General features: G+C 42.6%; 4 protein-coding genes across 6 annotated transcripts in view; 3 read left to right on the forward strand and 1 right to left on the reverse strand.

Annotated features, from left to right (window-relative positions):
- Positions 1 to 2745: 2745 nt before the first annotated feature.
- ACTL6A (actin like 6A) lies at positions 2746 to 12361 on the forward strand. The gene is made up of 14 exons (XM_056498927.1): positions 2746 to 2928; positions 3710 to 3786; positions 3979 to 4153; positions 4517 to 4617; positions 5861 to 5958; positions 6643 to 6737; positions 6957 to 7063; positions 7149 to 7238; positions 7425 to 7486; positions 7808 to 7922; positions 8263 to 8343; positions 9310 to 9405; positions 10399 to 10485; positions 11069 to 12361. Exons 1-14 carry the CDS (start codon positions 2904 to 2906, stop codon positions 11147 to 11149), a joined length of 1290 nt encoding a protein of 429 aa, XP_056354902.1. The 5' UTR covers positions 2746 to 2903; the 3' UTR covers positions 11150 to 12361.
- Positions 12362 to 13493: 1132 nt separating this feature from the next.
- Positions 13494 to 17503, reverse strand: MRPL47 (mitochondrial ribosomal protein L47). 2 transcript variants are annotated; one of them, XM_056498928.1, is made up of 7 exons: positions 17392 to 17503; positions 16588 to 16733; positions 15968 to 16028; positions 15221 to 15317; positions 14547 to 14677; positions 14189 to 14284; positions 13494 to 13769 (listed from the first exon to the last, which is right to left on the reverse strand). In XM_056498928.1, the coding sequence occupies exons 1-7, from the start codon at positions 17475 to 17477 to the stop codon at positions 13652 to 13654; spliced, it is 735 nt and encodes a 244-aa protein (XP_056354903.1). In that variant the 5' UTR covers positions 17478 to 17503; the 3' UTR covers positions 13494 to 13651. The 2 variants fall into 2 exon arrangements, with proteins under 2 accessions (XP_056354903.1, XP_056354904.1); XM_056498929.1 differs by lacking the exon at positions 17392 to 17503 and adding an exon at positions 17056 to 17381.
- Positions 17504 to 17729: 226 nt separating this feature from the next.
- NDUFB5 (NADH:ubiquinone oxidoreductase subunit B5) lies at positions 17730 to 22080 on the forward strand. Its single transcript, XM_056499174.1, has 6 exons — positions 17730 to 17887; positions 18352 to 18440; positions 19348 to 19414; positions 20132 to 20193; positions 21188 to 21294; positions 21839 to 22080. The coding sequence occupies exons 1-6, from the start codon at positions 17755 to 17757 to the stop codon at positions 21957 to 21959; spliced, it is 579 nt and encodes a 192-aa protein (XP_056355149.1). The 5' UTR covers positions 17730 to 17754; the 3' UTR covers positions 21960 to 22080.
- Positions 22081 to 24191: 2111 nt separating this feature from the next.
- The window catches only part of USP13 (ubiquitin specific peptidase 13), a 48577-nt gene continuing 46932 nt past the window's right edge, over positions 24192 to 25836 (forward strand). For both annotated transcript variants that reach the window (XR_008841186.1, XM_056498764.1), the window contains exon 1: positions 24192 to 24524. Coding sequence is in view for 1 of the 2 variants with exons in the window: in XM_056498764.1 (XP_056354739.1) it covers positions 24372 to 24524 (153 nt within the window). In the remaining variant the exon portion in view is untranslated. The remainder of the gene's footprint in view (positions 24525 to 25836) is intronic.

Here is a 25836-nt window from a genome sequence, read left to right on the forward strand (position 1 = left end):
AACAAAAAATCATTCTGTTCAGTTTTGGCTTGACATGTACATTACTTTCTACATTGCTTTATGTTACCAAAAAGGTGAATGCACTTGCTTGAAACAATGAAGTCTTAAAAATCTCAAAGCATTAATCAGAAAACTTCTGTTTCTCCAGATTATCACTGATGGAATTAATTTTTGCTTATGAGTTAGCACCGTCATTTGATGTCTTGGTTCATGCCTCACTTTTAAATTATTCTTCTCTTTATTCCTATGGACAATTTATGCCAGTGTCTGGCTCTATAGTTACTATACAGTAAATCAGTACATGATATTCCCATGAAAAGCACATGGTTTGTGCTACACCTGCATCCACAACTCCTGCCAAGATATTATGGCCATTTGTACCAATATGGGGACCTAGATAAAATACAGTTACTATTTCTATCTACCTTGATTTTATATGAAACTAAGCAAAATTATAAAAATACCCCCAAATATTTGGGTTCATTATGGAAAGTGGTAGCAAAATTACAGATTCACCTGCTCTTATGCAGGAGTTCTCTGAAATAATCTGAAACTTGCAACCTGTGAGTCAGGCTGGACTCTGCTGAAAACACATGCCTCAAGTCTGTTTCTCTTGTGCATGGAACAGTGTAGGATTATCCACCTGCTGCAAAGCAGAGCCACTGCAGAACCCTGTCAAACCACAGTGATGATGCTCTGCACACTCTCCGCTGATGTAAATGCCCGGAACAGTACAAGGAAGACAAAAGTAGGACCTAGAGAGTTGTCAGTCTATATTTCCTTCCCCTTACACTCCAGACTTCTTGTGAATTGCATGGGTTTGGCTTTGTTCCTTATGGCTATCAAATCCTGAGGCTTCTAGATACCAACATGATTTCCAAGGCATGTTCTTGTGTGGAAGAAATATTGAAGGAAACTAAAGCAGCAGAATGCTGTGTTGGTTTCTGGCTTGCAGATCAGTCACAAGCAGCTGCTGTGCAGAGAGCAGGATCTGGCTCGAAGTGTCACTTATCACATGAATACAAAGAATCATCACTGCAAAATAAAGTAAAAGAAGGAGCAAAATGAAGAACCTCTGGCATGGTAGCTCCAAATTTTCTGAACTGCTTTTCTCTTCTGCAATTAATTCCTCCTCCTGAAAGAACTCTGCCTTGAGTATTAGTGCCACATACTGGAAATCATGGAAATGTACTGACTTGAAAATATTTCATAACACAAAATGAAGGTGCACTTTATAGTCAAACGTAAATGTAATAAGTAAAATATTCTATTAAGCAGGCTAAATCTAATCACTTGAAGATCCTTGCTACAGTATTACAAAAATGAGCTGCCTATCTTATGCAAACTTTAAAAGAACACACAGCTTCTCACCTCCTCCAAGAAGTCCACCTCACATAAAAATTCAAAAACATGCACACCAGGAACACTTGCCCTTTAAGCCAATTCCCCTGTTCTCCAGTTAAAATTTTAGTCTTCTCTTGTGCTAACTGCTGGATATGCCTGAGGTCTTTCTTTTGTTTTCTTTAATTCCTACAGCTTTAGTTACCCATCTCTGGCTGTTCTGGCTGAACACCAGGTTTGGCTGAGTGCTCTGACACCAAACAAGGCGATGTGCAATCCTAACTAGAAGTTCAGCTGTAAAACTGGCAGCTGAACTGCCCAGCTCTGCAGGCACACCAGCCCTGGGGACCATGGGCTCTGCCCCAAGCGAGAAAGGAACCACATGAGGTGGGGTTGTCAAAACAGGCTTCAAAAGCTTTCTATTCTCAGTAAAAGAGCCCAACAGAGTGGTGACAGCAGCAGTGGAATCACAGAATCAGTTAGGTTGGAAAAGATATCTGAGATCATCGAGTCCAACCTGTGCCTTGTCCTGTTGCTGGCTGCCCAGGAGAGGAGCCTGATCCCACCTGGGCACAGCCTCCTGTCAGGTAGGACATGGGGAGGAGAGGAGCAGCAGCTCCTTCCCACAGGCCCCATGCTCTGGAGTCATCTCACTCCTCATGTGGCAGCAAGTTCACCCTGGCCACCTCTCCCCACTCCAGCAAACCCGGCAGCCTTCCCCATGTCCAGTTCTGGGCCCCTCAGCACAGGACATGGAGCTCCTGGAGCCGGTCCAGCAGAGGGCAAGAGGGTGATTAAAGGCCTGGAGTGGAAAAGCTGAGGGAGCAGAGCCTCTTCAGCCTCGGGGAGAGGTGACCTCAATAATGTCTGCAAGGAGGTGTCAGAGGATGGATCAGGCCCTTCTCGGGCAATAGAACAACGGGCAGAAACTGATGTACAGGAAGTTCCTGTTTCAGCAAGAAAGAACTTTCCTCTGCAATGACCGCTCACTAGAATGGATTGCCTATAGAAGATGTGGAGTCGCCCTTACTGGAAATACCCCAGAACCCTCTGGACGTAATCCTGTGCCACGTGCTCTGGGACGATCCTGCTAGCGCTGGGAATTGCGACCAGAGGATCCACTGTGGTCCTTTCCCTCCTGAACCAATCTGTAATTCCTCTCACAGTCCCCACCTCACCTGCCCCGCTCCCCTCACCGCCCGCGTCCTCTGCCCTCAACCCGTCCCGTCCCCTCACACCGCCCCCCCGCCCCGCAGTCCCCCGCCTGCCCGCCCTCCGCGTCCCGCTCCAGGATTGGCTGTCCGCAGCAAGGCCCCGCCTCCCGCCGGACGCCATTGGCCGGTTCTGCCCGCGCGGCGCTGCCATTGGCGGGCGGGCATCGGAGCTGCGGGTCGGGCCGCGCCGCGGGCGGGGAGCGTGGCCGGGCCGCTTTTGTTGCTGGTTCGGCGGCGAGAGGAGCGGGCGGGGAGCGCGGGGCCCGCGGACACCGGAGCCGGCGGGGAGCGGGGCCGGGCGGCGCGGCGCGGGCACGGCGGACGGCGGGGCCGGGCCCAGCGGCAGCCATGAGCGGCGGCGTGTACGGGGGAGGTGAGTCCGGCGCCGCCCTCCCCTCCCCCGCCCCGCGAGGCGGCGCGTGCGGCCCCGGCGGGCGCTTCCCGCCTCCCTCAGCCCGGCCCGGCGCTGCCGCGGCCCCTCCGCGTCCCGCTCGTGAGGGGGGCTTGGCCGCGGGCCTTGTTTGTGCCCTTCGCGGCCCCGAGGTGCCTCCCCGGGGAGCGCTCGCACCGCGGCCTTGGGCAGGACCCGCGGTGCCGAGGTCCGGGGAAGGTCCCCGCGCTTTGGGAACCGGGTGTAGTTCCCCCGAGCCCCTCCGCGCACCCCCTGTGACCACCGCTCGTTTCCGACACGCTCCCTTTAGGATGTGCACAGATCAGCGGAGATCGGGCCCCTAGGGGTGGGCGTTTCATGCTCTGACCCCTTCCCTCAAACACTCGATGTTTTCAGTCCCACCTTCCTCATCCTCATCACCCCCGGGGACTCTGGGCTCGTCTGCCTTCGTGTGTCTGTTAAATTAGAACTTTTTGAAAGTTTTATCTTGCGATCCGTTTACCTTCTACTACGTTTTCCCTCTTCTGCTAAAGTTCTCTTTCTTACACCAAACGGAGGGATTGCAATGCCCCGTTTAAAGCCTGTCTGCAGTTTTCCAGTAGCTCTCTGGTAGCAGGAGTTCTGAGTAGGGAAGTTTCTCCTTGCTTCGCAAAAGATCCCTTGATTTGCTTGTCTTCCTTTGCCAGTAAAGCAGGCAGTGGGCAGGGAAAGGTCAGGGCTGCAGAAAAGCTTAATAACCATTCTTTATTGACAATCTTTTCAGATGAAGTTGGGGCTCTGGTTTTTGACATTGGCTCGTACACAGTGAGAGCAGGCTATGCAGGCGAGGACTGCCCAAAGGTGAGAGAATCTGTGCCTCGATGGAAATTCAACATGAATTTAGGCCTTAGATCTCCTTTGCGAGTTTCAACCCTTCCTAATACGTTGGGGTTTGTTCTGACTTTGTTGTATAAAGAAACTTCTGAATTTATGAGAAAAACAACTTCCAAAACACTACTAATCCTTATGTACTGCTTGCCTCTTGCCTTGCAGGTTGATTTTCCAACAGCTATTGGTGTGGTGCTAGAAAGGGACAATGGCAGCACTCTGATGGAGATAGATGGTGACAAAGGCAAACAAGGCGGCCCAACTTACTACATAGACACTAATGCCCTGAGAGTTCCAAGGGAGAATATGGAAGCCATTTCACCTTTAAAAAATGGAATGAGTATGGTGCTCTGTCTTTTTCTACCTGATTTTAAAATAGCATTGCCAGGATGCAGGAAGTCATAGTCGTGTTGACAGATGCTGTGTACAGCAACAGGCTGTAAGAACAGATTCCTGGTTTGCAGATTGCATGGAGATGTGCTTGGTTTTCACTGTTAGTGGACTTTCAGCATAATTGTTGAAGTCATGGTGGTTGTGGAGGAAGAGAAGTCTGTAGAGCTGTTAGAGGAGGTGTGTGTCTGCTGAGGACAGTTTTTGACTGAAGAGCTCTATGCAAAAAAAATAAATTGGAAAGCCTTTATGTGTTTATGAAATGAAACAAAATTTAGAAGTAATTAATCTGTTTGTCTCAATGTTGTTACAGTTGAAGATTGGGATAGTTTCCAGGCAATTTTGGATCACACTTACAAGATGCATATTAAATCTGAAGCCAGTTTGCATCCTGTCCTTATGTCTGAAGCACCAGTGAGTAAAAATGTGCATTTTGATAAGTTTTTTTGCTGACTCTGCAAACATTAGTCCTGGATAAGTATGACAATTGCTTGTAGGTGACAAGTGCTAAAACTTAGCTTCAGAAATGACAACTTTAAAATACTTGGACAGGTTCTGGAAAATGTCTAAAAAAAATCTCATTTTTAAATAGTTTGTATGAGTTGTATTAGAAAGTATTTACAATATGCTATTGTTTCTCACTTACTGAAAAGAAGCCAAAAGTTAAAAAAAGAAATTTTACTGCCTAGAATAAAAAGAAAAAGATGTTTGGATGTCTTATATATTAAGTTACACTAAATAAAATTGCATCAAAAATCTTGCTTCATTTAGCCTTGCAAGTGATATTGTGTGACACAGAATAATATTTATAATAGAGAAGTTTTAATTTTTCTGTCTTTGTTTCTGTAAGGCAGCTGAAGTGGAATACAAATTTCTGGGAAAATCTGGACAAAGTTTCTGTAATTTTAAAATACTCAGCATTTGAAGGGCATATCTTGAAGTCAGAGTAGAAAAGGCAGACATGCTATACACAAGTGCCTGTCTTTAATAAAACCTTATGAAAAGGATTTTCTTGAATTTCATTATTTCCTTGTGTTGAATCACAGCTTGTGGAGTGTGGCTGTTGTGCAGTGGCTGTTTGATGTTTGATGGCTCAGTGGGTGTCTAAATAGACATTCCCATTGACATTCTCCTTCTAAACCTTATAAACCTTAGTTTCTTGTATTTGCTTGGAAAAAAATCACATTTTCAGTAATGTGTTGAGTATTTGACATATATCCTGGCTTAATCACAAGTACAGTAGAACTGTAGAAAGATACTTTGGGAACTGGAAAGTCTGGATTTATTTTTCTTCCCACTGGACAAGTTCCTTCATGTATCTTTCCCCTTGTAAAAGGCAGGGTGCTTGTTTTAGAGAGTTCTTTGGGAACCTGACACTGGAAGAGCTGTAGAAGTGTAAAGAAATCTATTGTAACATGAAAGATGTGTAGCACTTCTGTGTGATAGATAAACATTGATGTATTGTAGTATAAATGGAATGAAAAATGTTCTAAAGAAGTAAATTGCTAGAAATCCATTTCTGTAGAATTTTGGTATTATTTGAAACTGTGGCTGCAATTTTTGTAATCACTTCTTTATTGTGTTAGCAATCTATTAGTGTGCAAGCACAGCTTCCTTTTGGTCACTTAACTTGTGGTTTGGATTTATTGTTTTTTAGTGGAATACCAGGGCAAAGCGTGAAAAACTGACAGAACTGATGTTTGAACACTACAACATCCCAGCTTTCTTCTTGTGTAAAACTGCCGTTCTGACAGCGTATCCTTCAAAATGTTTCACTGCTTGGTTTTATTTTCCCCCCCTCCAGGAAATGATGGTAAACTTTTTCCAGACAATTCCAAGTATAACAGCATGCCTAACTTATTTCAAATTGATTTTTTCCATAAATGTCCAGGGAGGAAATAAACAAATTCAGTTTCTGAACTTTAAGGCATTAGAGCTCATTTTTGAAATTCTCTCAATCTGACTCTGTCCTTGGGTTCCAAGTATTTTTTTAATTAGGGTTTTTTTCCATTAAATGCTATGGATAAGAATATTACAGACCTGAAACGTTGGTGTCCACACCATGAAATACAGTCATTAGAGCCTGAAGTTTTCATAGCCTTAAGAAGAATATTTGTAATTACTTTAAACTAATAATATGTTTCCAGCTTTGAGTCTAACGAGTTGGATGTACTTAGAGCTTGCTGCATAGTAATGGCATGAAGTCTCACCCTTGTACATCCAAAGCTTGAGTTAGTTCATAGATGAAAATTAAATATTGCTCTCTATAAGGTTGTGCACTTCACAGAAGGATGGTACACACTGGAAAATGGCAAATCCCTTTGTAGAGGGAAGGAATAATATGTTGGAGTCCTCATTCCTAGTTGTGATCTAATTGCATGGCAGCACTTTTTTTTCTAAAGTGAAAATTGCAATGTTTTCCTTAATCATTTTGACTAGTTTTGCTAATGGGAGATCTACAGGTCTCATCTTGGATAGTGGAGCAACACACACCACTGCTATTCCAGTGCATGATGGATATGTACTTCAGCAAGGTATAAACTTTCATGGATGACAGCACTGCAGTATCAAGGTTGAGTTAGTGTGATTCCTGCTTGTGCAGTTACTGCTTTTACATCTGTGTGCCCCCTTAAAAAGGAAAAAAGCCCTAATAGTGTTCACTGGCAAATAGTTGGGAGAGTCTGTTCATGATTTGGATACTTCGAAGGTTAGTTGTTTAGGTTTTTATTTTGGATCCCCTCTTTGTCTTCTAGGTATTGTAAAATCACCACTTGCAGGAGACTTTATCACTATGCAGTGCCGGGAGCTGTTTCAGGAAATGAACATAGAGATAATTCCTCCATATATGATTGCTTCAAAGGTGGGAAAGAAGCTTTATTTAGTAAGTGTTGTCTTGGGGAGAGGCTTCAGAGTTTACCTGATGACTTTGTACCCTAAAATCTCAGGAGGCAGTTCGTGAGGGGTCACCAGCAAACTGGAAGAGAAAAGAGAAATTGCCCCAGGTCACCAGGTCTTGGCACAACTACATGTGTAATGTAAGTAGATCATTCCTCCTGCTCTCATTTCCCCTGAGTGTTCCATAAATAAGTTTTGTTTGCAAGTATATCAGTGTTTCCTCTTGAAGAATGAGAAAATCTTTGAAAAATTAGTACCAATTCTATAAGTTTTATAAAATTCAAGACTAAAATTCATATAAATTCATGTTATTTTTAACTCTACAGTGTGTCATTCAGGACTTCCAGGCTTCTGTCCTCCAAGTATCAGATTCAACCTATGATGAACAGTATGTTAATTTCTTCTTTCTTGTAAAATCAGTTTCCAGTTGTGCATGTGGTGCTCAGCCTTTTCATTACTGTTGGCTGTTTTTGTTATGGAAGGTTTTATCTAAAAATTGATAATTGATGAAAGTAGGAGTACTGCATATACCGAGGTGATAGTTTTTTGTTTAATATTCCAGGATGAGATCATAATAAATATTATTGAGGGTGTAAGTCTTATGAGTCACAGTATTCCCATTGGGACTGTAGTTTATAACAGGGCTTAGACAACTTGACATCCTGTTTAGAGAGCACTGTAATGTGTTGCTTTCTGTCTAATGCTCCAGGGTGGCAGCACAGATGCCAACAGTTCATTATGAATTCCCCAATGGCTACAACTGTGACTTCGGTGCTGAGCGTCTGAAAATTCCTGAGGGATTGTTTGACCCTTCCAATGTAAAGGTAAAACCACTATGATAGCTGTGGCTCTGCATGATTAGGCTATCACATGACTTTCTTTTGTATAACATTTTTAATTTAGTGATTTGGATGTATTTGCACTGTGGGGTTTTCCTGGGGGTAAAATTTGCCTGTCTTGAATTAAGGCTGGGGAAGGGAAGGATAAAATGTTCAAATTGGGTGCTGATGAGCTGACTGGAAAAACAGAGATATTTTTGTTCATTCCCTAACAAAGTGCTTAGCTCTATCTCCAGTAATACTTGTAAAATTCAACTCATTCAAGGCTTTTCTATGCCTTGCTCTCTTGAAGCAATGATGTGTAGATTCCTGATTTTCCTTGCAGGGTTTATCTGGTAACACAATGTTGGGTGTGAGCCACGTTGTCACAACAAGCGTTGGAATGTGTGATATAGATATCAGGCCGGTAAGTGTTAGTCAGCCAGGCAGTATTTTAAGGCATAGATATTTTTGTGCTGATACGTGTTTTTGGGACTAGAACAGCAACAGTGAAAAAATTTTCTAGGATTTCCTAGAATATTGATAAATATGTTAGATAATTCTGTAAGTATTATGCATTTGTATATAGGGATATGTACCATCAGTGTTTATCTTACAAAATGCTAAATCAGGACCTTTTACTTAGTATTTCTACCCATATTTAAAGATCTGATGTACAGATTTTGTGGCTGGCACTGCATAATTTGGATTGGACTGGCTTCAGATAAGCATTTATATTCGTAACTTTGAGTGTTATCTTAGGATTTTTAGGCATCATTATGTTTAAAGCATACATGGAATTTATAAAGAGTAGAAAGAAGAGAAGAGGTTCTAAAGAAAAACATTATTTTTGAAATTAATGTGCCATTATTTTTAAAATAAATGGGCTGTCTTTCTCAGTTGTCAATTTGATACAGATAGCATGAAATTTCTTTCAAATTTTTTTTCTCTTAACCACAGTGTGAGGAGGGCTTAGTGGGCTGAGCCCCCTGGTGTGTGTTCACCAATTGCTGCAATAGTGGTATAGAAAGGTGCTGCAGTTTTCTGCAGTGCTGTGGGCTTTTCTTTTGAGGTTGCATTCTGCTGTAAAAACCCAACAATTTGGATACAGGGGAGATCTGCAGCTTGAGGGTTCTCCATAGCAGAAATTGTTAGTGGAATTATATAGAACATATGGCTTCTGTCTTCCTTTTATAGTTTAATATTAAGCTGCCTTGCAATATTTTTAAGTGATTAAATAATTAATTGAATTGGGAGAGGTAATACTGTTGGCATCAAATGATGTATTATTGCTGTTGACTATACATACTTGTGCCACCCCTCTATTGTGAGAAAGAGCTGTTTTCAGAATGATTTTTGAGGTAAAGCTCTGGTTTTTTTTCTCTCTTTTTAGGGTCTCTATGGCAGTGTGATTGTAGCAGGAGGAAACACTTTAATACAGAGTTTCACAGACAGATTGAACAGGGAGCTGTCTCAGAAAACCCCACCGGTAAAGCAACTCTTTCCATTAGTGCATTGAGTATTTAACATTTTGCTTTTCTGCCATATAAGTACAGAAGGATATTGTGTGTACTGTGCTTTCACTTTTGTAGGAACCTGACAGCTGAATAGATTTCTGCAGGGTTAAGAAACCTCCCTCTCTAACAAAAAGAAAGAATTCTTGAAGAGTTTTATACAGAATAAATTCCAATATTCCTTGAGTATTTTACAGCTCCACTCTTGCTTTCAGATTGTGATCCTAAATTCTGTAATTGTCCCCAAGCCAGTATTTCTCTTGATGGTCTCTCTTTTGAAGTGTTGCTGACTAACTTGAGGTACATTCTGCCTGAGGTCACTTAATTGTGGAAATTGTTTTTCCTTGATTCTACAGACAACCTAAATCACCAGGTTTTGCCTATGAATAACATATTTTTAATCACTTGATGTCGAAGGAAGTATTGATACCTTGCATCTGAGAGTAGATGCAGATTATATTTCTTGAATTTTAGTATTTAAGCAAAAATGTGACAACTCTGAAATGATGAATGTTAGGAGAAACTGAGAAATGTATTTACTGCTTATAATAGCTGAGGAGGAGCCCATTGAAATTCAAAGATTTTATTGCTATAAGGCATTTTGAAAGCAAAAGGAATGAATGGGTACAAAAAAGACTAGATGACTTAAGTCTAGCAACATAAGAAATTTTAGTCCCAGTGCAGTGTTGGAGATGACACTACTCACTGTGGTAATACTGTTCTCCACCTGCCCCATTCCTTGCCTTAACCATTTGCTGTTGGGAGACAAGGCAAAAACCACACTTCCTGCTCCTGTGGTTGTTTTGAATTGTAAATGCAGGCAGATGAGCAGTATTGCAGATGTACTAAAATGGACCTTTTTCAAGCTGCATATTGATATAGACACGAGGTTCCTTGTGCTGCTTGTCCCTAATGGTCACCAGTTTAGAGTTTGTGTGACGTTTGGTTTTGGCTCCTTTTCTGTGCAGAGCATGCGCCTGAAGTTGATAGCTAACAACACCACTGTGGAGCGGAGGTTCAGCTCGTGGATCGGGGGCTCCATTTTGGCTTCTTTGGTTAGTAAACTTGTGCTACTGTGCTGAACAGCACTGCCACCCAGAAATATGATTCCCCAGAAGTGTGCATTGCAGAGTCTGTTCTACATAATCATAATCTTGGCTATGCTCACTGTAAGGGGAAGAGAATCTGTTTTAGAAAGAGGTGTGAGCATTTCCAGTGACAGCATATCCTGCCATGTTATCCTATTTTTAATGGCAAGGTGCAACCTTGAAATACATGCACTTTCTCTAGACTCTGTCTAGTAGACCATGAAAATAGCAAACCTGTTTCTGCATCATATTCCTGAGGTTAATTCTACAAGTTACTGAGCACTGAAATGGTTTGTGGGGGTTAATTCATCATCATGGCAAAGGGAGACTGGAATCAGCATTTGGTGCTGCACTTCCTGTCTTGAGTTTAATCCCTAAGCAATAGACCTCAATGAAGAGACAGCTGAGCAGGTCAAGTCCTAATACTTCATTTAATGTAAGGACTTCCTTGTCTCCCCTCCTAGTAAAAGCTAATCATGTTTCAATTAACCATAATTTGTGTTCTGATATTTTTTCATTGTGTGTTGCTTTTGTTTCTTTATTTTTGTAGGGTACTTTCCAGCAGATGTGGATTTCTAAACAAGAATATGAAGAAGGAGGGAAACAGTGTGTAGAAAGAAAATGCCCTTAGACCTCTTTACTGTGAAAACTGCTGCCTGCTCGGTGCTCCTTCTGTTTTATAGCTTTAGCATACTCAGGAATGGGATGGACTCTTTTTTGTAGAAGGTTTATATTGGGTTTTTTGCATAATTCAAGCTCCATTTTAACAAACTTTAGACATTTTGAGATACCTAATTGGTACTATAATAGAAAAAGGATGTTTACGTCCCTTGTAAAGCAATAATTCATGTAACAAGCATTTTATAATTTTGTATAAATGTCTATTTTCTCTAGTATCTTTTCCTGGGAACAGCTTTACAGGTTAGCTAATAGATAGAGGCATAACCTTGCAAAAGCCTGTGCTTATTTATTAATTATTTCTTGTCTAATTTCTTGTCTACTTTCACATACTAGTCTTCCTTGCTGGTACTTTGGCCTTAAATTGCTCTTATTTTTCTCTTAAAATAATAAAATTTGGTCTTTTATATCTGAGCAAGCTTGTGAGTACTTGCAGAGAAAGTTACTCTGCTGTTTTAAAAGTTGAAAGTCTGTATTCAGTGATCTATTTTAGTGTAAACTTTTACTGTCTCACAGAAGTGTTACATTCCATGGAGTGAATGTTATATTAAGCACTGGTTTGCTAATTTTTTTAATACGGAGCAGTTTCATTTCAGTAAGCAAGCAATGCTTTCCACCTGATATCTAAGAATGTATTTAATGCCTTTGTGATGTTGGTGAGAAGCAAAACCTGTTGGAATCAGGGAAATTGAGACAAAGAATTGCCTCTCCAAGACTGGGAGCAGAGTCAGAAGCTCTCGGTGTGTGGCTTGACCCTGCTGCAGGGAGCTGTAAGTGCTGTGTGCTCATGGCTGGTGTGGCTCCCCCTGTGCCTCCCAGTGGGGTCTGTAAGTGCCTGTGTTTGCAGGGGGAAGGTGCACTCAGGGTCACAGGGATAGGGATGACTTTTTTTTTTTTCAGCAGGAATTGGCTGTCAAGATGCAGCTTGATGTTGCTTTTAAGCTTAATTTACAATGGTGTGATGGTCTGTTTTGGGACACAATGAAGTTTTGCTCCTTATCTCAAAAGCTGTGGAAAACCAAATAGCGTTTAACTGATCTAAAAAAAAATATACAGTACTGCTACATTTTTGTATCCTAAAAGATCTTGTGGGTAAATAATTATGAGGCCTCTATTTGAAAAGTTTCACATTACCTCCAAATAATAAAGTAATTTATCAAACCAATTCGCTTTTGTCTTATCATGAGAATCTTGAGTTGCTCTTTAGACAAAGTTGCTTGATCAGATTTTCAAAGCTATTGACAAACCATGTTTCTCTTGCAAAATGAAGCAAACTGCAAAGCTATACCAAGTGTGCCAAGTCACCAGGTCTTTTCATTGTGGAAGAAAAGGACTCAGTCCAGTTTCCACTCAAGTGGAACATAACTGAACTGCTACCTCACTGTACTGCAGTGGGTGATGTTTTTAAGCTTTCCTTCTGTGACATGCATTTCATTATGCTGAATCAGCTTCTGTTTCTCTTTAAAGAATTGCAGTACAGTAGTAATATCTGTTAATATTCCGGCAGCATGGGGAGCAAAACACTGCTGGAAGTTTTCTCAGCACTGTAAAGATTCTGAGTTTAAACACTGGGAATTTTGTGTGAGGCAGAGGAGGAAGTGAAGGTCCAAATGATGGAGATACTCACAGAAAACAGTACTGGTTCCCTTGCAGTGTTTGACCAGATTGTACTGCTGAGCAGATTGGTATTTCTGACTTTAATCTAGATTTCTAGAACACCACATGTAGAGGTTAAAAGCTTTCATGAAGTGAAAGGTGAAGGTGTTTCCATCAGCTGAGAGCAATAGCCTACTTCAATTTCATAGAAGACTACTGCAGTCTTCTTTCAAACATTTGCACTCTGCAAAAAAACATTGTTCAAGTGTTTGAATTTGTAATAGAAATCAAGGTAGGACAACCGTATTAGAAGTTCCTATGCTGAGTATTTCATACTTTCTAAGAAGCCAGACTAAAAGCAGTGGAAAAATTTCCTCATAGCAGACCAAAGAGCCCATTTACCAGTGCATTGATGCAGAAAGTAAATATACCTTGAGTAGCTTACTTGTAAGTCAGGGAAAATATTCAGAAAAATAGAAAAACAGCAGGAAAAATATGATCAGGGAAAAGGCTCATATGTAAGCTTCAGATGGTTCCATGTTTAAACCAGGTAAATACTGTAAACTTGTTATTATCAGCTGGCACGCTGTGGCTGCTTTTCACTGTTCCTAATGCATGTCTCACTCTTGTTACAGCTGGCTAGCAAAATATTTAGTCCTGGAAACGTGAGAAATTATATAATTAGAGTTAGGCACCCAAGCTGCTTTTTAATTCCAGATCACAAGTTTAATTAAAGTCAAATGTGGTATTAAAAACAAACAAAAACAAAAGATGGAGACTCTGGAATGCTCAGTGGAGTTGTTTGTGGTTCCAGAACATGATTCATGTTCCACAGACCTTGCAGTGTTCGTCCTGCATGTTACTGGCTCTGGGATTTCACAGCAACGTCAGGGAACTTCCTTTCCAAGACCTTCTGCTTTGTCCTCTCCAGGCTTTGCTGCCTTGCCCTTTTCCTTAAGGATTTTTCAAGTCTGAGTCTGAAACAGAGAAGTTGGTGTGGTTCATTTCCAGACAGTTTGTGACCACTCTAATGAGCTCGCCCCCCCAATCAGATAGAGGCTCTCAGTGACTAACAACTTCAGTGTTCATTTGCTTTTGATAAGTAAAAAAGCCTGCAATGTACTGTTTTTACTCTGCTTCTGAATTCTACAGAACTTCAGCCTCTAGGAGGATTTTTGATAGTCTGTATTTGAAATTACTTTCACAGTGCCACTGCATAACCACATACCTTAGTAACTAAGGTGGGAGCAGAAAAAAAGAAACACAGCAAGCTGTAATTTTAGAAAGCCTAATTTTCAGTTTAGTAGCTGAGAAACAAAAGATTACAGCTATTTTTTCCTTTTAAAGTGGAATGAGGACACAAACAGAAAATAATTTTCAATGTCAATCTTTTTACCTGATGAAGTGATTCACAAGAGGTAGGTAGTAGAATCTCTTCTTTTTGTGTTTTTTGTTCAAGTGCCATGGTATTGGCCATTCCTTGTAACTGTACCTGTTGGAGACAGATAAAAATGGTTACAGAATGTCGTTAATTCTAGGATTTTACCAATTTCTCTTTGTTTCAAGTACAGTGATAAGTGATCTGGGAGATGGCAGAATTTGTATGTGAGTATTTATTTTCCAGCTCTCACTGGCTTGGTTTGTAACTGTGTTCTGTACAGTCTGTGCATCCTTCCTTGATTAGATAAGGATTTTCTGGGAGAGAGACATACCACAAGAAAAATGCACACATTAAAAAAGGAGATTTTCCATACCAGAAGGTGCGTCCCAAGAAGTCATGTCTCCACTCGCCAGGGACTGGCTTTTCATGGCCTGTCTGTAAAAGCCTCAAAGCAATTTCTCTCTCTCTGACAACCAAGTCTATATTTTTCATAGACGTTTCTACCTGGAAATGGTAAAAGTTTCAGGATTCACCAACAAAAACAATGCTGAAAATTTAAAAGCTCTCAAAGACTTAAGACAAAATGTAAAGGGCTGATCATGAGTTTGATCATGAATTCTCTATCAGCAGGCCCTGTGTACTAGAGCAGTAAAGAATGGGTGCTTCACAAACCTAATTTGAGAGCAGGACAGATATGAACTGACAGTCTGATATCTGATTAAAGACCAGCTGGGTAATACATAAAGCCAGGAATAGGAAGCTCTGAGGCAGGGGTCAGAAGGAAGCTGGAGAAGCAAACAGAAGATCTGCATATGGTTTATAGTGGCTGTTGGTTACTTTAGTTTTCACTGGAGTCTGGTCACAGCCTCAGTAATGCCCACTGGACAATGAGAAAGCTGCCTTGACCAAATTATGTCTTGAGCAGTTATTGCATACACTAAAATCAGGGAAATAATTTTTTAAAAAAGGTCTTTAACCAGTACAAACACTTGATCTTTCAGCAATCTTAGCTAAGAGTTTTATTTTTATGTAGTATGAAAAAGTTACCTTTTCTAAGCGTTCTGGACTTGGCATGGGCTTGCGCTGTCGTTTGGATTCTTGCTCTAACGTTAAGAGCATGTTCTTTTCTTTCAGTAAGACATACCTAGAGCAGAAAGCACAGTAATTCAAAAATAACTTCAGGATAGTTAAGCAGTTATTCACTTACTACCTGTAATCCCAAATCCTGCTGGCTTCCTATAAAGAAACAGGTGAATGAGGGAGACAGGTTTACTTAGTCTGGAGTAAAGAGGGCTTAGGAGAGAAGGATTTAACACTTTCTTCCACTACCTGGACAGAGGCAGATTCTTATATGTACGCAGGAAAAAGACAAGACAGAGCAAAGAAACAAGCTCTTTCACAGTAATGACTAAGTTCAGCCTGAAGTGGCAATGCAACCTCCAGCATAAGAAACGTCAAAAATCAGAATAAATGCAGACCTGAGCACCCTGATAGTGCCCATCCCACCAGAAGGCACTGACAAGTAAGTCTGTCCAACTCAAACAACCTCCAGAGGTTTGTACCAAACCTAAGCCCTCTGAACAAGACACAAGTGTCCCACAGCCACCTGCAATGCAGCTCCTGTGCTCTGAGCATGGGCAGGACAGGGGCTGCTCCAAGCCCAAAGCTGGCTGGAGCCTGCAGAGCTCTGTGCCAGACTAAGGTTACTGGATCATAAGTTCACCAGCAACATTTCATTAAAAAGTGCAGAGCTGCTCTGAAAGAAGAGAAGCTTCTTCACTAAAACTTACTTACCAAAGTTTGTGCAAGTCTTCACTACTCTTGCCCCTTAGCTGCTTTATATTCCATGAATCCCCTGTAAAAGATAAAAAAACACTATGTAATGGAACAAAGTTCTCTTATTCTGGAAAAAACCAAAGAGCTTCTACTAGGCTCAGTTGACACAACAGTATAAAGACCACTTTTAAAATACCACTGCTTGGACAGCCATCCTTCAAGATACTCAGCTTCTACTTTTAAAACACAATACAGAAAGGCAATTACACACAGTGTAATTGTTTGTGTTTGTAAAAGGTTGGGTATACAGAAAGCTGTTAGATTAATCTTTACACTGAACTAGTTTTCTTCCATAATACTTATATTTCATCAAAGCACATCTCTTCTGTGATACACTCTCACTTCAAAGCAAAGCAGAGGATTTACAGCATTTTGCTGCACAAACTGCTATTTGCTTCCATAAACACTGAATATACACAGTAAAAATTAACACACAAATACACACAAGTGGATGTATGTACATATACACAGAAAAATAAGTTTTATGTAGCTATGAATGCTCCCTATGATGTAAAAAAACAAATCCAGGTCAGATTTCTGCTCAAAGATCACTATCAGAAATGCTAACTATAACTCACCAGACTTTACACTTTTTTCCCCCCAGTTTCCTGGATCATCAAAAAACTCCTCCAGACCTCTCTGAGATACAGTTGTGTGCAGAAACTTCACCTGATGGAGGGTCTCAATTTTTGGTAGGTTCTTGTGGTACAGATTCAGTGCCGTCCTGCATAGAAATTAGAAAGAAAACTATGTGTGGTAAGAAAAATAATATTCTGCTAAATGAGAATGCTTGTTTCATTCACAAACACACAGGTCCTACAGATGGACCATGGCCTGGGGGGGAAAAGCAGGGGTTTCATCGTAACAAAAATGTCATCTTGGTGTTTTTTCCTCCCCCTCATCTCATCTATTTATCAATATTCTATACTTAGAGATAATAGCAAGTAAAGGATTAAATTTGAGCTATGCTGTACAAGAATACAGAATCACATTATTTTTAGCATTGGAAAGGATCTTTGGAGATCACCCCTGCCAAGCAGGGTCACCTGGAGAAGGTGCCGCAGGAACGCATCCAGGTGGGTTTGGGGGGTCCAGGAGAATGCACGGCCTCTCCCGTGGCCTGGGGCAAAAGCTGTGGGCACAAACCCACCCGCGCTGGAAGCACCAGCACAGTGACCGCAGGATTCTGCAGGCGCAGGGAACCGCTCCGGGCTGCCCTTGCACGATGCCCGCAGCACCTGCAGCCCTCAGGCTGGCGGAGCCGGGACACACGGACACCGGGACGCACGGACACGCGCCTCCCGCCAAAGGCTCTCCTTCCTCCCGGGAACCGCGCCCGCCCCTCCGTGCCTGAGCCCGAGTTCCCCCGGCGCAGTGCGTACCCGGGCGGTCCCGGCCGAGCCCGCGGCAGCCGCAGCGCGGCCATGAGGCTCCGGCCCAGCGCGGCCATGGCCGCGGCCGCCGCCATGGCCCCGCGCCCTCCACAGCGCCGGGGGCACGGGGCGGGACCTGCCCTTTTCCAAGATGGCGCCTGCCCGGCCTCACCCAGCGCTCTACCGTAGTACATGGAGCACAGGAAAGGCTCTGCCCTTTTCCAAGATGGCGCCCCCGTGGCTTCACCTCCATGCCGTCCCTTTGCATTGGGGGCACTGGGAAGACTTTGCCCTTTCCCAAGATGGCGGCCGCCGGCTTCACCCCGCGGCGGGAAGCGGCGCCGCCGGCCCCGCCCCGTGCCAGTCCCAGCCATGGCGGCCATGAGCCGGGTGCTGCGGGCGGCCGCGGCCTGGGCGGCGCGGCGGGCGGGCGGCGCCGGGACCACCGCGATCACCGGCCCCACCGGGATCACCGGGATCGCCCCCCGCCTCCCCGGCACCCTCGGTACGGCCGCGGCGGGGGGGAGCGGCGCGGCGGGGGCGGCGGGGACGAGGTGACCTTGCGGAGCGGGGCAGCGGTGCCCTCCCGGAGGCCGCGGGAGGGCCGGGGGCTCATGCAGCGTTGTGTCCCCGTTCCTGTGAAAAACTACCGGCTTTGGGTAAAAAGTGGTTGGAAACTGGCGGGAGGTCGACCCTCCTGGCGTTCTAATTGTCCATTTACCTGGCCCTGTATGGTGACATTCACTCATTCACGTGTTGGTGCTTACAGGTAGACATAGATCTCTGTCTGTAGTTAGAAGAAAAATAGGTTCATGCTAACAAAGTAGGAAATTACTTCAGGCGAACTGCAGAAAACTCGGCCGCTGTTGTACACTCTTCTGTTTTTTCCTACCCTACGGATGTTCGACCTTGTCCTGGCAATAAGCGCCAATGAGGTACAAATCCATAATACTCTGGTTCAATTTTCAGTTCCTGTACGACACAGTGGTGACCATGGGAAGCGAATGTTTATCATCAAGGCGACAAGTTTTTATGATTATCGATTTCTGAGCTTGTTGGTGAGTTAAAAATCAAATATATTGCATTCAGTGTAACACATCACTTGCAAATAGTGTAAGAATGTCTAAAATACAATTTCCTCTGTTGTTTATGCATTAGCATCTAAAATGTGGCTGGCACTATTTACAAATTAACAAGAATTTCAGGTCCTCTTTAAGAATTTTTTGGTCATATGCTGTCAAATCAGGGCCAGATGAAGTTCAAAGACTGGCTATATAGCAAAGGTTGTGAGAGATGTTTAAATTACTGCTGTAGCAGCATTCTTAAATTACACGTCTGTGTTCATATATGCATGACCCACAAATGCTTTTTACTCCATCCTCCTTTTTGAAACTTAACAGTTACTCTTCTGCAGGGTTTGCCTTCACTTACCTCTACCACTAACAGCAGAGATGAGATTTAGGAAGCCTGACCTGAATTTGACCCCTCCAGAGTCAGGTTTTGGATAAATCCTATTATAAGGAGCAACAGCCAATTTGATACAACTCATTTCATGTGATCAGGACTGCTTTATCTGCCTTCCACATCTACAGAGCCCACAGCATTGGTGTCGGATTATTGCTTTGCTGTCAGTGCCTCATTGCAGCTAAGTGCTGGAGCCAGTCATGCCAAGATGCCAAGGCAGATTTCAGGAAGGTGTTTGCTGCTGCACATTCTGACCTCGCTGGGAACTGACCTGAACAGGCTCATGGGCTGACACAGGATCACTTTTGTGTGTTCTGTTAATTAATTCATTAATTAACTCATTGCAATCAGCAGTGTTTATATACACCATTCCTTTCCAACTTAGGAATGCAAATCTAAGAGTTATTGGCTGTTCCACTATTTTCAGACATTTTCAGATCTCATGTAAATTTTGTCAGGGTTCTGAGTTTCTCACACTGACTGTTCTTATTCCCCCTACAGAGGTTCTATCTATTCCTGACAGGAATACCAGTGGCTGTGATTTTAACATATATCAATGTCTTTATTGGTGAGTGTTCTGTCAGGGTTAAGCAATGTACAGTCAGAGTTATTAAATGGGAATTAAGCATGCTGGATAGAGAAAAAGGACTCTTCTAAGGCTCTCTCTTTGGAAGACCATGGAACAGGCCTAACAAATACAGTGATATTGTATTATTACATAGAAAATGTTCCCAGTATATTTACTTTAGTTCTTGCTTTCTTAAAAAAAGTTTCTCACATTTAGAAAAAAATACATTCCTTCTTTTGGCAGTTTTTCAAACATCAGTGAAGTTTAGTAACTTGCTTTAACAAGACTGCAACTCTGGCTTTTTAGCTAGCAAAGATAAAATTGCCAAAATATTGCCAAAATTCTGCTTGGCAATACATGTGTTAAATCTATTGCTGTAATGATACATAATTAATTTAATAGAGAAATCAGTAAAAGTCCCTGCTTTCAGCACCTATACTTTAAAGGGCATTTCTGTGGACTTGATCCAAGTTGTTTCTTCTGTATAGCTGCTAATTTTACCCTTTTGGTGTGTCACCTAAAATATGTGAATAGATACTTGTAGTCTGATGTGTCTGCAAAAATTGCAAGTTCAATTTTTCTGAATAGAGCTCACACTGAGCTCTATTATTCCACTGTGTGGAATAATGGTCTTTTCCTTACCTGAAAGGCAGAATATAAGGTAGCTTTGGAAAATAATCACAGAGTTAAATATTCCTCCCCTCCTTTCCTTTTTAGGTGAAGCTGAACTTGCAGAGATTCCTGAAGGTTATGTTCCAGAGCACTGGGAATACTACAAAGTGAGTGTAACATGTAAAAGGGTGGGGGTGTTATGAACAGCCTTTCTCTTGATGATACTATTGGGAATAAAATGTATGGAGTATGGTGATGTCTGTCAGTGTAGTGAAACTCAAATAGTGCAGTTCTGATTTTGGTAAACTTTTTTGTGGCTTTATGTAACATGTAAAAGGCTGTAGGAAATCTGTTTATTGACACAAGCAGATGTTAATGCACTATATGCAGTAAACTGCTGAATTCTTACTGTATACCAAGAATTTTTCTATAATGTTCCTAAATAGTAAGAAAAGTCCTCTGTATTTATAGCATGCAGGTTTTGGGTTTTTTTTCTACAATGTCTTCAGAAACTGGAGTTTTAAGTGACATTTCTTTATTTTGTGTTGTTTGCCAGTATTGTTTTAAAGTCCAATATCACACACACTTTTGGATCTAGAATTGAAGACTTTTATAGTCACAAACTCAAGGTTGTATGGTTTCAATTTAATTGTATTTTCTTAAAATTAGTCAGTGGCTTCTTGCTGCAAGCCCTGTTTTGTTTCTGATAGGAAGTAATTGAATTCAGCAATATTACTGTAACTGTTTCAACTCATTTAGACTTTTGTTCCTAGTGAAATGCCCCCTATGTGGAAGCAAAATTTGAAAATGTTGCTGATTGCAGTAAGGTTTGGAGTACACTTCTGTGATTACTGTGGCAGTTTAAGGAACTTAACTTTAACAGAAAGAAAATAAATTATATCTTCTGTTAAATTTTAATTTTGCTACAGAACAGTCATCTGCAGGTTATCTTGGCATTAAGAATTGAAAAGAAATATGACTTCTTAGGGTTCTGATCTCACAATTAGTTGTGCATGTTTGTAACTTTACTGTCATGATCTGAATGGCAGCATTCATGGTGTGTTTTCAGGACTGTGGATATACAAAGTGATTCAGTTATGATGCCATTTCTACTTGGAAGTTGCACAAATAATGCTCAAATAATGCTGTTTGGTTTTCCAGCACCCCATAAGCCGCTGGCTAGCTCGTTACGTACTTGACCCCCCTGAGAAGAACTATGAGAAGGACATGGCCCTGATTGCTGTGGAAGCCAAGAAATCTGAACTGAGGTATGTTCTGTAGTTGGGGGGTTAAAATCCTGATCCATACTGTAGCTGACTCTTTGATTTTGCATGACATACTGAGCTGGATGCTGACATAAAGTGCTTTCATGCATCCCCTGAGTGCTGCCTGCACTGGCTGCTGCCAGATTGGGTCACAGTATCTGTTGTCACTGCCCTGTCAGGATTCAGATTACCAGAACAATCCAAGGGCAGAGGGTCTTCAAAACACTTGGTATTTATAAAGGTGGAGCTCTGTTGTCCTGAGTCAGCAAATGGAGCTCTTTTTGCCCCTGCTAATGCTCACAGCTTAGAGAAGAGCCTGTGATAAAACTGTCAGTATTTTTGTTACTCCTTTGTGGAATGACTTGCTGAAAAAAAAATGCAAAATAGAAAAATTTAATAGCTCATGTCTTAGTTGAGTCCTTCATATTTTGGTCCTGCCTATGTTTCAGCAGTATTTATAAACCACTGATGCTAAAGTCATTGCTTTGTCAGTAATGCTCAACATCAACAAACTTCATGTTGAGGGTGTCTGTTACTTTTTTTTTAGGTTGCTGGAGTTGGAGGCACGCAGACTGATGAGACACCGGGGAGATGGACCTTGGTACCATTATGAAACACCTGACAAAAATCTTGTTGACAATTCTATGAAATCCACACCTGACAATTAAACAATTTTTGGGCAGTGTGCAAGGTCTTAAATGCATACTGACAAATTATGACTGTGCTGTGGAACAGACATCTTGCTGTTTGCTGATGGAAATGAATAAAGTGTTTGTGTTGATTCCAGTATCTTGGAAGAAACTGTGTGGCAGTTAAGCTCATGCAGCTATTAAAGATGTTAATCAGTGAAAATGCTTTATGTCAATTGCCAACAGTCACTCATTTGTGTCACAACATATGTGTGTGAAACAAGTTGGTAATATTAGTTTTCATTTTGCAATTTCTAATATTTATAGTTTTAAGAGAAAGATACAAGAGACTGAGGATTTTTTCTTTATCAGTGCTTTGTGTCAGGTAATTGGTGGGAGATGAACTAAGTAAGAAAAGTACTTCCCACATACCTGCTATGCATTTTTGCAACTGTTCAGCTGTTCTTCTGCACCACTTTTAGCAACTCTTTAGGGAACACGAAGAATTCTCTCATCACCTGGCAGGTTTTTGCCACTAGAGGGATGTGTTTCCTCAGGTTCCTCAGGCCATGGTACTCTTCCTTTAAAATTTCTGGAGTGATGGAAAGTGCCTCTTACAGTTATGACTCTAAATTATCTGTCCATATTCAAAATCCTCACTTTTTAATGGAAATAAGCCCAAACCCTTTACTAAACCCATATAATTTAGTGATTTGAAACTGAAAACTTTTTTTTTTTTTTTAACAGTAGGCAACACTCCATGGACTATTTTAAGCAAAAACTGCCTTGCTTGCTGTTTCCTGGCCACTACCAAACATTAGAAAGATATTGATTTTCTATCAGTGCTTTGCTTGTCCTTTTTCTTAGAATCAATCTTTCAAGTTAGATGGCTCATATGTCTTATTATGGCTCTCATTGTTTATAAATGCTGAGTTATTCATAAGAGAAGACATTAAAAAAGCACTAAGTCTCCTCAGGTAAAAGAAATCTGTCTGACCCTGTATTAGTGTTTTTTATCCAGCATCTAATGATGCTCACAAGTCTGATGTAATGTCTGTTTTTCAGTAAGTCTAAAACCACTCCATGGACATTACATTCTGCCCTCAGTGTTTCACATTGTTCCCAACACTTGATTTTTCAGTAGTAAAAATTGTTGAGAACAGACTATGCTACTCTGCTCACCCTCACAGCCTGGTCATAGCTGGGTACAAACATTTTTCAATTCTGTTTTTGAGATTTTCCTAGAACCACCTTTAGAAACTTCTAATTTTGAGGTAAAAGGTGGTTCTAGCAGAGGTCACATCACCTCCTTGGAGGTGGTCAGTGAATCCTTGGGTATATTGTGGATGATGGGTGAAAGGCAATTCATCTGCTCTATGCATCTTAATTGGTCATTTCTTTAATGCTGTTGGTGCCAGGTGTATGTAGTAGTTATTTGATACTGCTTGAAAAGAATAGCAGCATTTTTTTCCTGCAAAGTTTACTCTTATTTCTCCTTCCTCTAAAATTATTCTTTCAAAGTGAAGAGCAGAGAGAGAAACACAGCAAAGGCCAAAAAAGGGGCATTTTAAAGTAAAGAAGATATGAAATTGGGGGTTGGCTCCTGGCACTGCCACAGGCTTCTGGGGCATCCCAGGCTGGGTATTCCTGCCCTGTATCCACCCACACTGACGGCTCCTCTTGAGAGGTGGGGACATCCCACCCATCAGCAACAGAGCCACGTGAGACACCTGTCCTGCAGCGCTGGGCAATGGGGCTGAGAATGGAAACACAGAGATTTTTTACTGTGTGTACTTCAGACATATATTATACATATACATATAAAGTGATATAGATATATATACATATATATACATGTACTTACATACATATACACACACACACACACATATATATACACACATACATACATATATCTATACACAAAAATGTATATCTATATGTCTATATCTAATATCTATATCTATATATCTATATAATCTATATCTATATCTATGTACATACACACACATATATGTATATATATATATATATGTAGTCTTTAAAAGCTTAAGAATAAATAACAGAGCGTATGAAGGAGTATTACCGGTCAGGGGGAGACCTGCCCCGGGCTGCCGGGGGCACCAAGAGCGCAGTGTCCGCTCTCCCCCGCCGGGCACGGAGGGCTCGGGTGAAACGCGGGGCTCGGCGGGAATCCCGCCCCGCCGCCCGGCCCCTCGCCCGCCCCCGCCGGGACCCCCGAGTGCCGCCGCCGCAGCTGGTGCCGCTGCCGCTGCCATTGGATTAAAAATAGCATCTTCCCTCCCCCTGCCCTCCCTCGGGCCCGGCTCCCGCCGCCGCCCTGCCCCGGGCCCGGCTGCCCGCCGCCTCCATCGCCCGCGCAGAGCGGCTCGGCAGGGAGGGCGGGCGGCCGGGAGCGAGCGAGGGCGGGCGAGCAGGGAGGGAAGGAGGATGCAGCGGGCCGCGCTCTTCCGCGGCGGCGATGCGCAGATGGCCGCCGGGGACCTGGGCGAGCTGCTCGTCCCCTACATGCCCACGATCCGGGTGCCCAAGTCAGGGGACCGGGTCTACAAGACGGAGTGTGCCTTCTCCTACGACTCGCCCGTGAGTGCAGCGAACCCACCCCCGGCTGCCTCCGCGCCCCCGCCCGCCGCGGCCCCTTCCCCTCCCGCCGCAGCCCGCACGCTGCGGGCCGCGGGCTCCCCTCAGGCTGCGGATCCCCCTGCCCGCCTCCACCTGCCGCGGCCCTGCCCTGCCGCTCGCCCCGCTCCCCTCACACCGCTGCGGCTCCTTCCTGCGCTCGCTTGTTTGTTTTCCTCCTTCGAGGCGCTCTGAAGTGGTTGCTTGGACACAGGGATTTTGTGGTTTTGGGGGAACTTCCCTGCTTGCTCTGGTTGTCGGGGTCTGTGTGCCGCGCTCGGAGCCCTGCTTTCACGCCGAGGTAGTAAAAACGGGGCAGTAATGGCCTTCTCCTTGGTATATTTCGGCGAGAAGATGTCAATTACTTGCTTTCCGACTGCCTCGTGCTCATTCTATTCAAAATCTTTAGAGAAGGCTTCCAAGGTAAAGGCTTATCCTGAAAATTAGCGTGAAAGTTCCTCTGAAACAATTTCTAACCCAGGGTTACATCACTGAACTTCAATGAACTTGTAGTATTTCCCCACGAGCTTGGTTCGTTTTCTGTTAGGTGAGTGTTTCACGTGCAGTAAACTTTCTGTGGTGTTATTTCTATGGTGTCTTACAAAACATCCATCAGCTCCACAGATTGCATGTGTTCCACGGCAGATTTGGGGCCTGACTCAATCACTGCTAATCCTGGAAGCCTTCGTAAATGGGCAGTGCTTAGTAAGAAACAGGTGCTTAGAAATTAGATTTTTTCAAAAGAGGTTGAAATTTTTATTAGAAGTTACTTCTCTGCAGGAAACTGAGGTTTCCCAAAGGTAACTGAGCACTACATGCTGACATTAGTCAGTGGCAGCAATCTAAGGAAGCTCATTACATTACAGAATATTCATTGAAAGATACATTTCAGACACGCTTTTGGAATCCTTTATCCCCTTCTACTTGATAATTCCCCCTCTCTTCGATAATTCCTTTTAATGCAGAAAATCAGAGTCTGGTTTTAAAGGTGACTCAGCTGCCTGGTGTTCGTCATGTCTTGTTGAACAGAGGTTATTTTTACCCACACTCTTCAGATCTCAAGTGTCACCCAGCAGCCCTGACTGTACTGGGAGCTGGGCTGATTAGAGCTGCCAAATCGGACTCCACCACACAGGCGATAATTGCATTATACACTTAAGAAGGTTTTGGCGGGGGAAAATCAATATACCACATTCTTTCCTTCAGATTTCTGCTTGAGTGAACACATGGTTGATGTTTTTAGTAACACTTTCAGGCTTCTTTGATATTATGGTTT

Source organism: Oenanthe melanoleuca, chromosome 9 (assembly GCF_029582105.1).
Source record: "Oenanthe melanoleuca isolate GR-GAL-2019-014 chromosome 9, OMel1.0, whole genome shotgun sequence".
Lineage (NCBI taxonomy): Eukaryota > Metazoa > Chordata > Aves > Passeriformes > Muscicapidae > Oenanthe > Oenanthe melanoleuca.

Excerpts from the sequence above, each read along its gene's own strand:
- ACTL6A (XM_056498927.1), top strand. The coding sequence starts at position 2,904 with ATGAGCGGCGGCGTGTACGGGGGAG. Across the intron at positions 4,618-5,860 it reads TCCTTATGTCTGAAGCACCA|TGGAATACCAGGGCAAAGCG; the intron begins GTGAGTAAAAAT and ends ATTGTTTTTTAG. Across the intron at positions 7,239-7,424 it reads GGCACAACTACATGTGTAAT|TGTGTCATTCAGGACTTCCA; the intron begins GTAAGTAGATCA and ends TTAACTCTACAG.
- MRPL47 (XM_056498928.1), bottom strand. The coding sequence starts at position 17,477 with ATGGCGGCGGCCGCGGCCATGGCCGCGCTGGGCCGGAGCCTCATGGCC. Across the intron at positions 14,678-15,220 it reads GTCCAGAACGCTTAGAAAAG|GTAGAAACGTCTATGAAAAA; the intron begins GTAACTTTTTCA and ends TACCATTTCCAG. Across the intron at positions 13,770-14,188 it reads CTTGTGAATCACTTCATCAG|ACTCAGACTTGAAAAATCCT; the intron begins GTAAAAAGATTG and ends TCTCTGTTTCAG.
- NDUFB5 (XM_056499174.1), top strand. The coding sequence starts at position 17,755 with ATGGCGGCCATGAGCCGGGTGCTGCGGGCGGCCGCGGCCTGGGCGGCG. Across the intron at positions 18,441-19,347 it reads ATCGATTTCTGAGCTTGTTG|AGGTTCTATCTATTCCTGAC; the intron begins GTGAGTTAAAAA and ends TTCCCCCTACAG. Across the intron at positions 19,415-20,131 it reads ATATATCAATGTCTTTATTG|GTGAAGCTGAACTTGCAGAG; the intron begins GTGAGTGTTCTG and ends TTTCCTTTTTAG.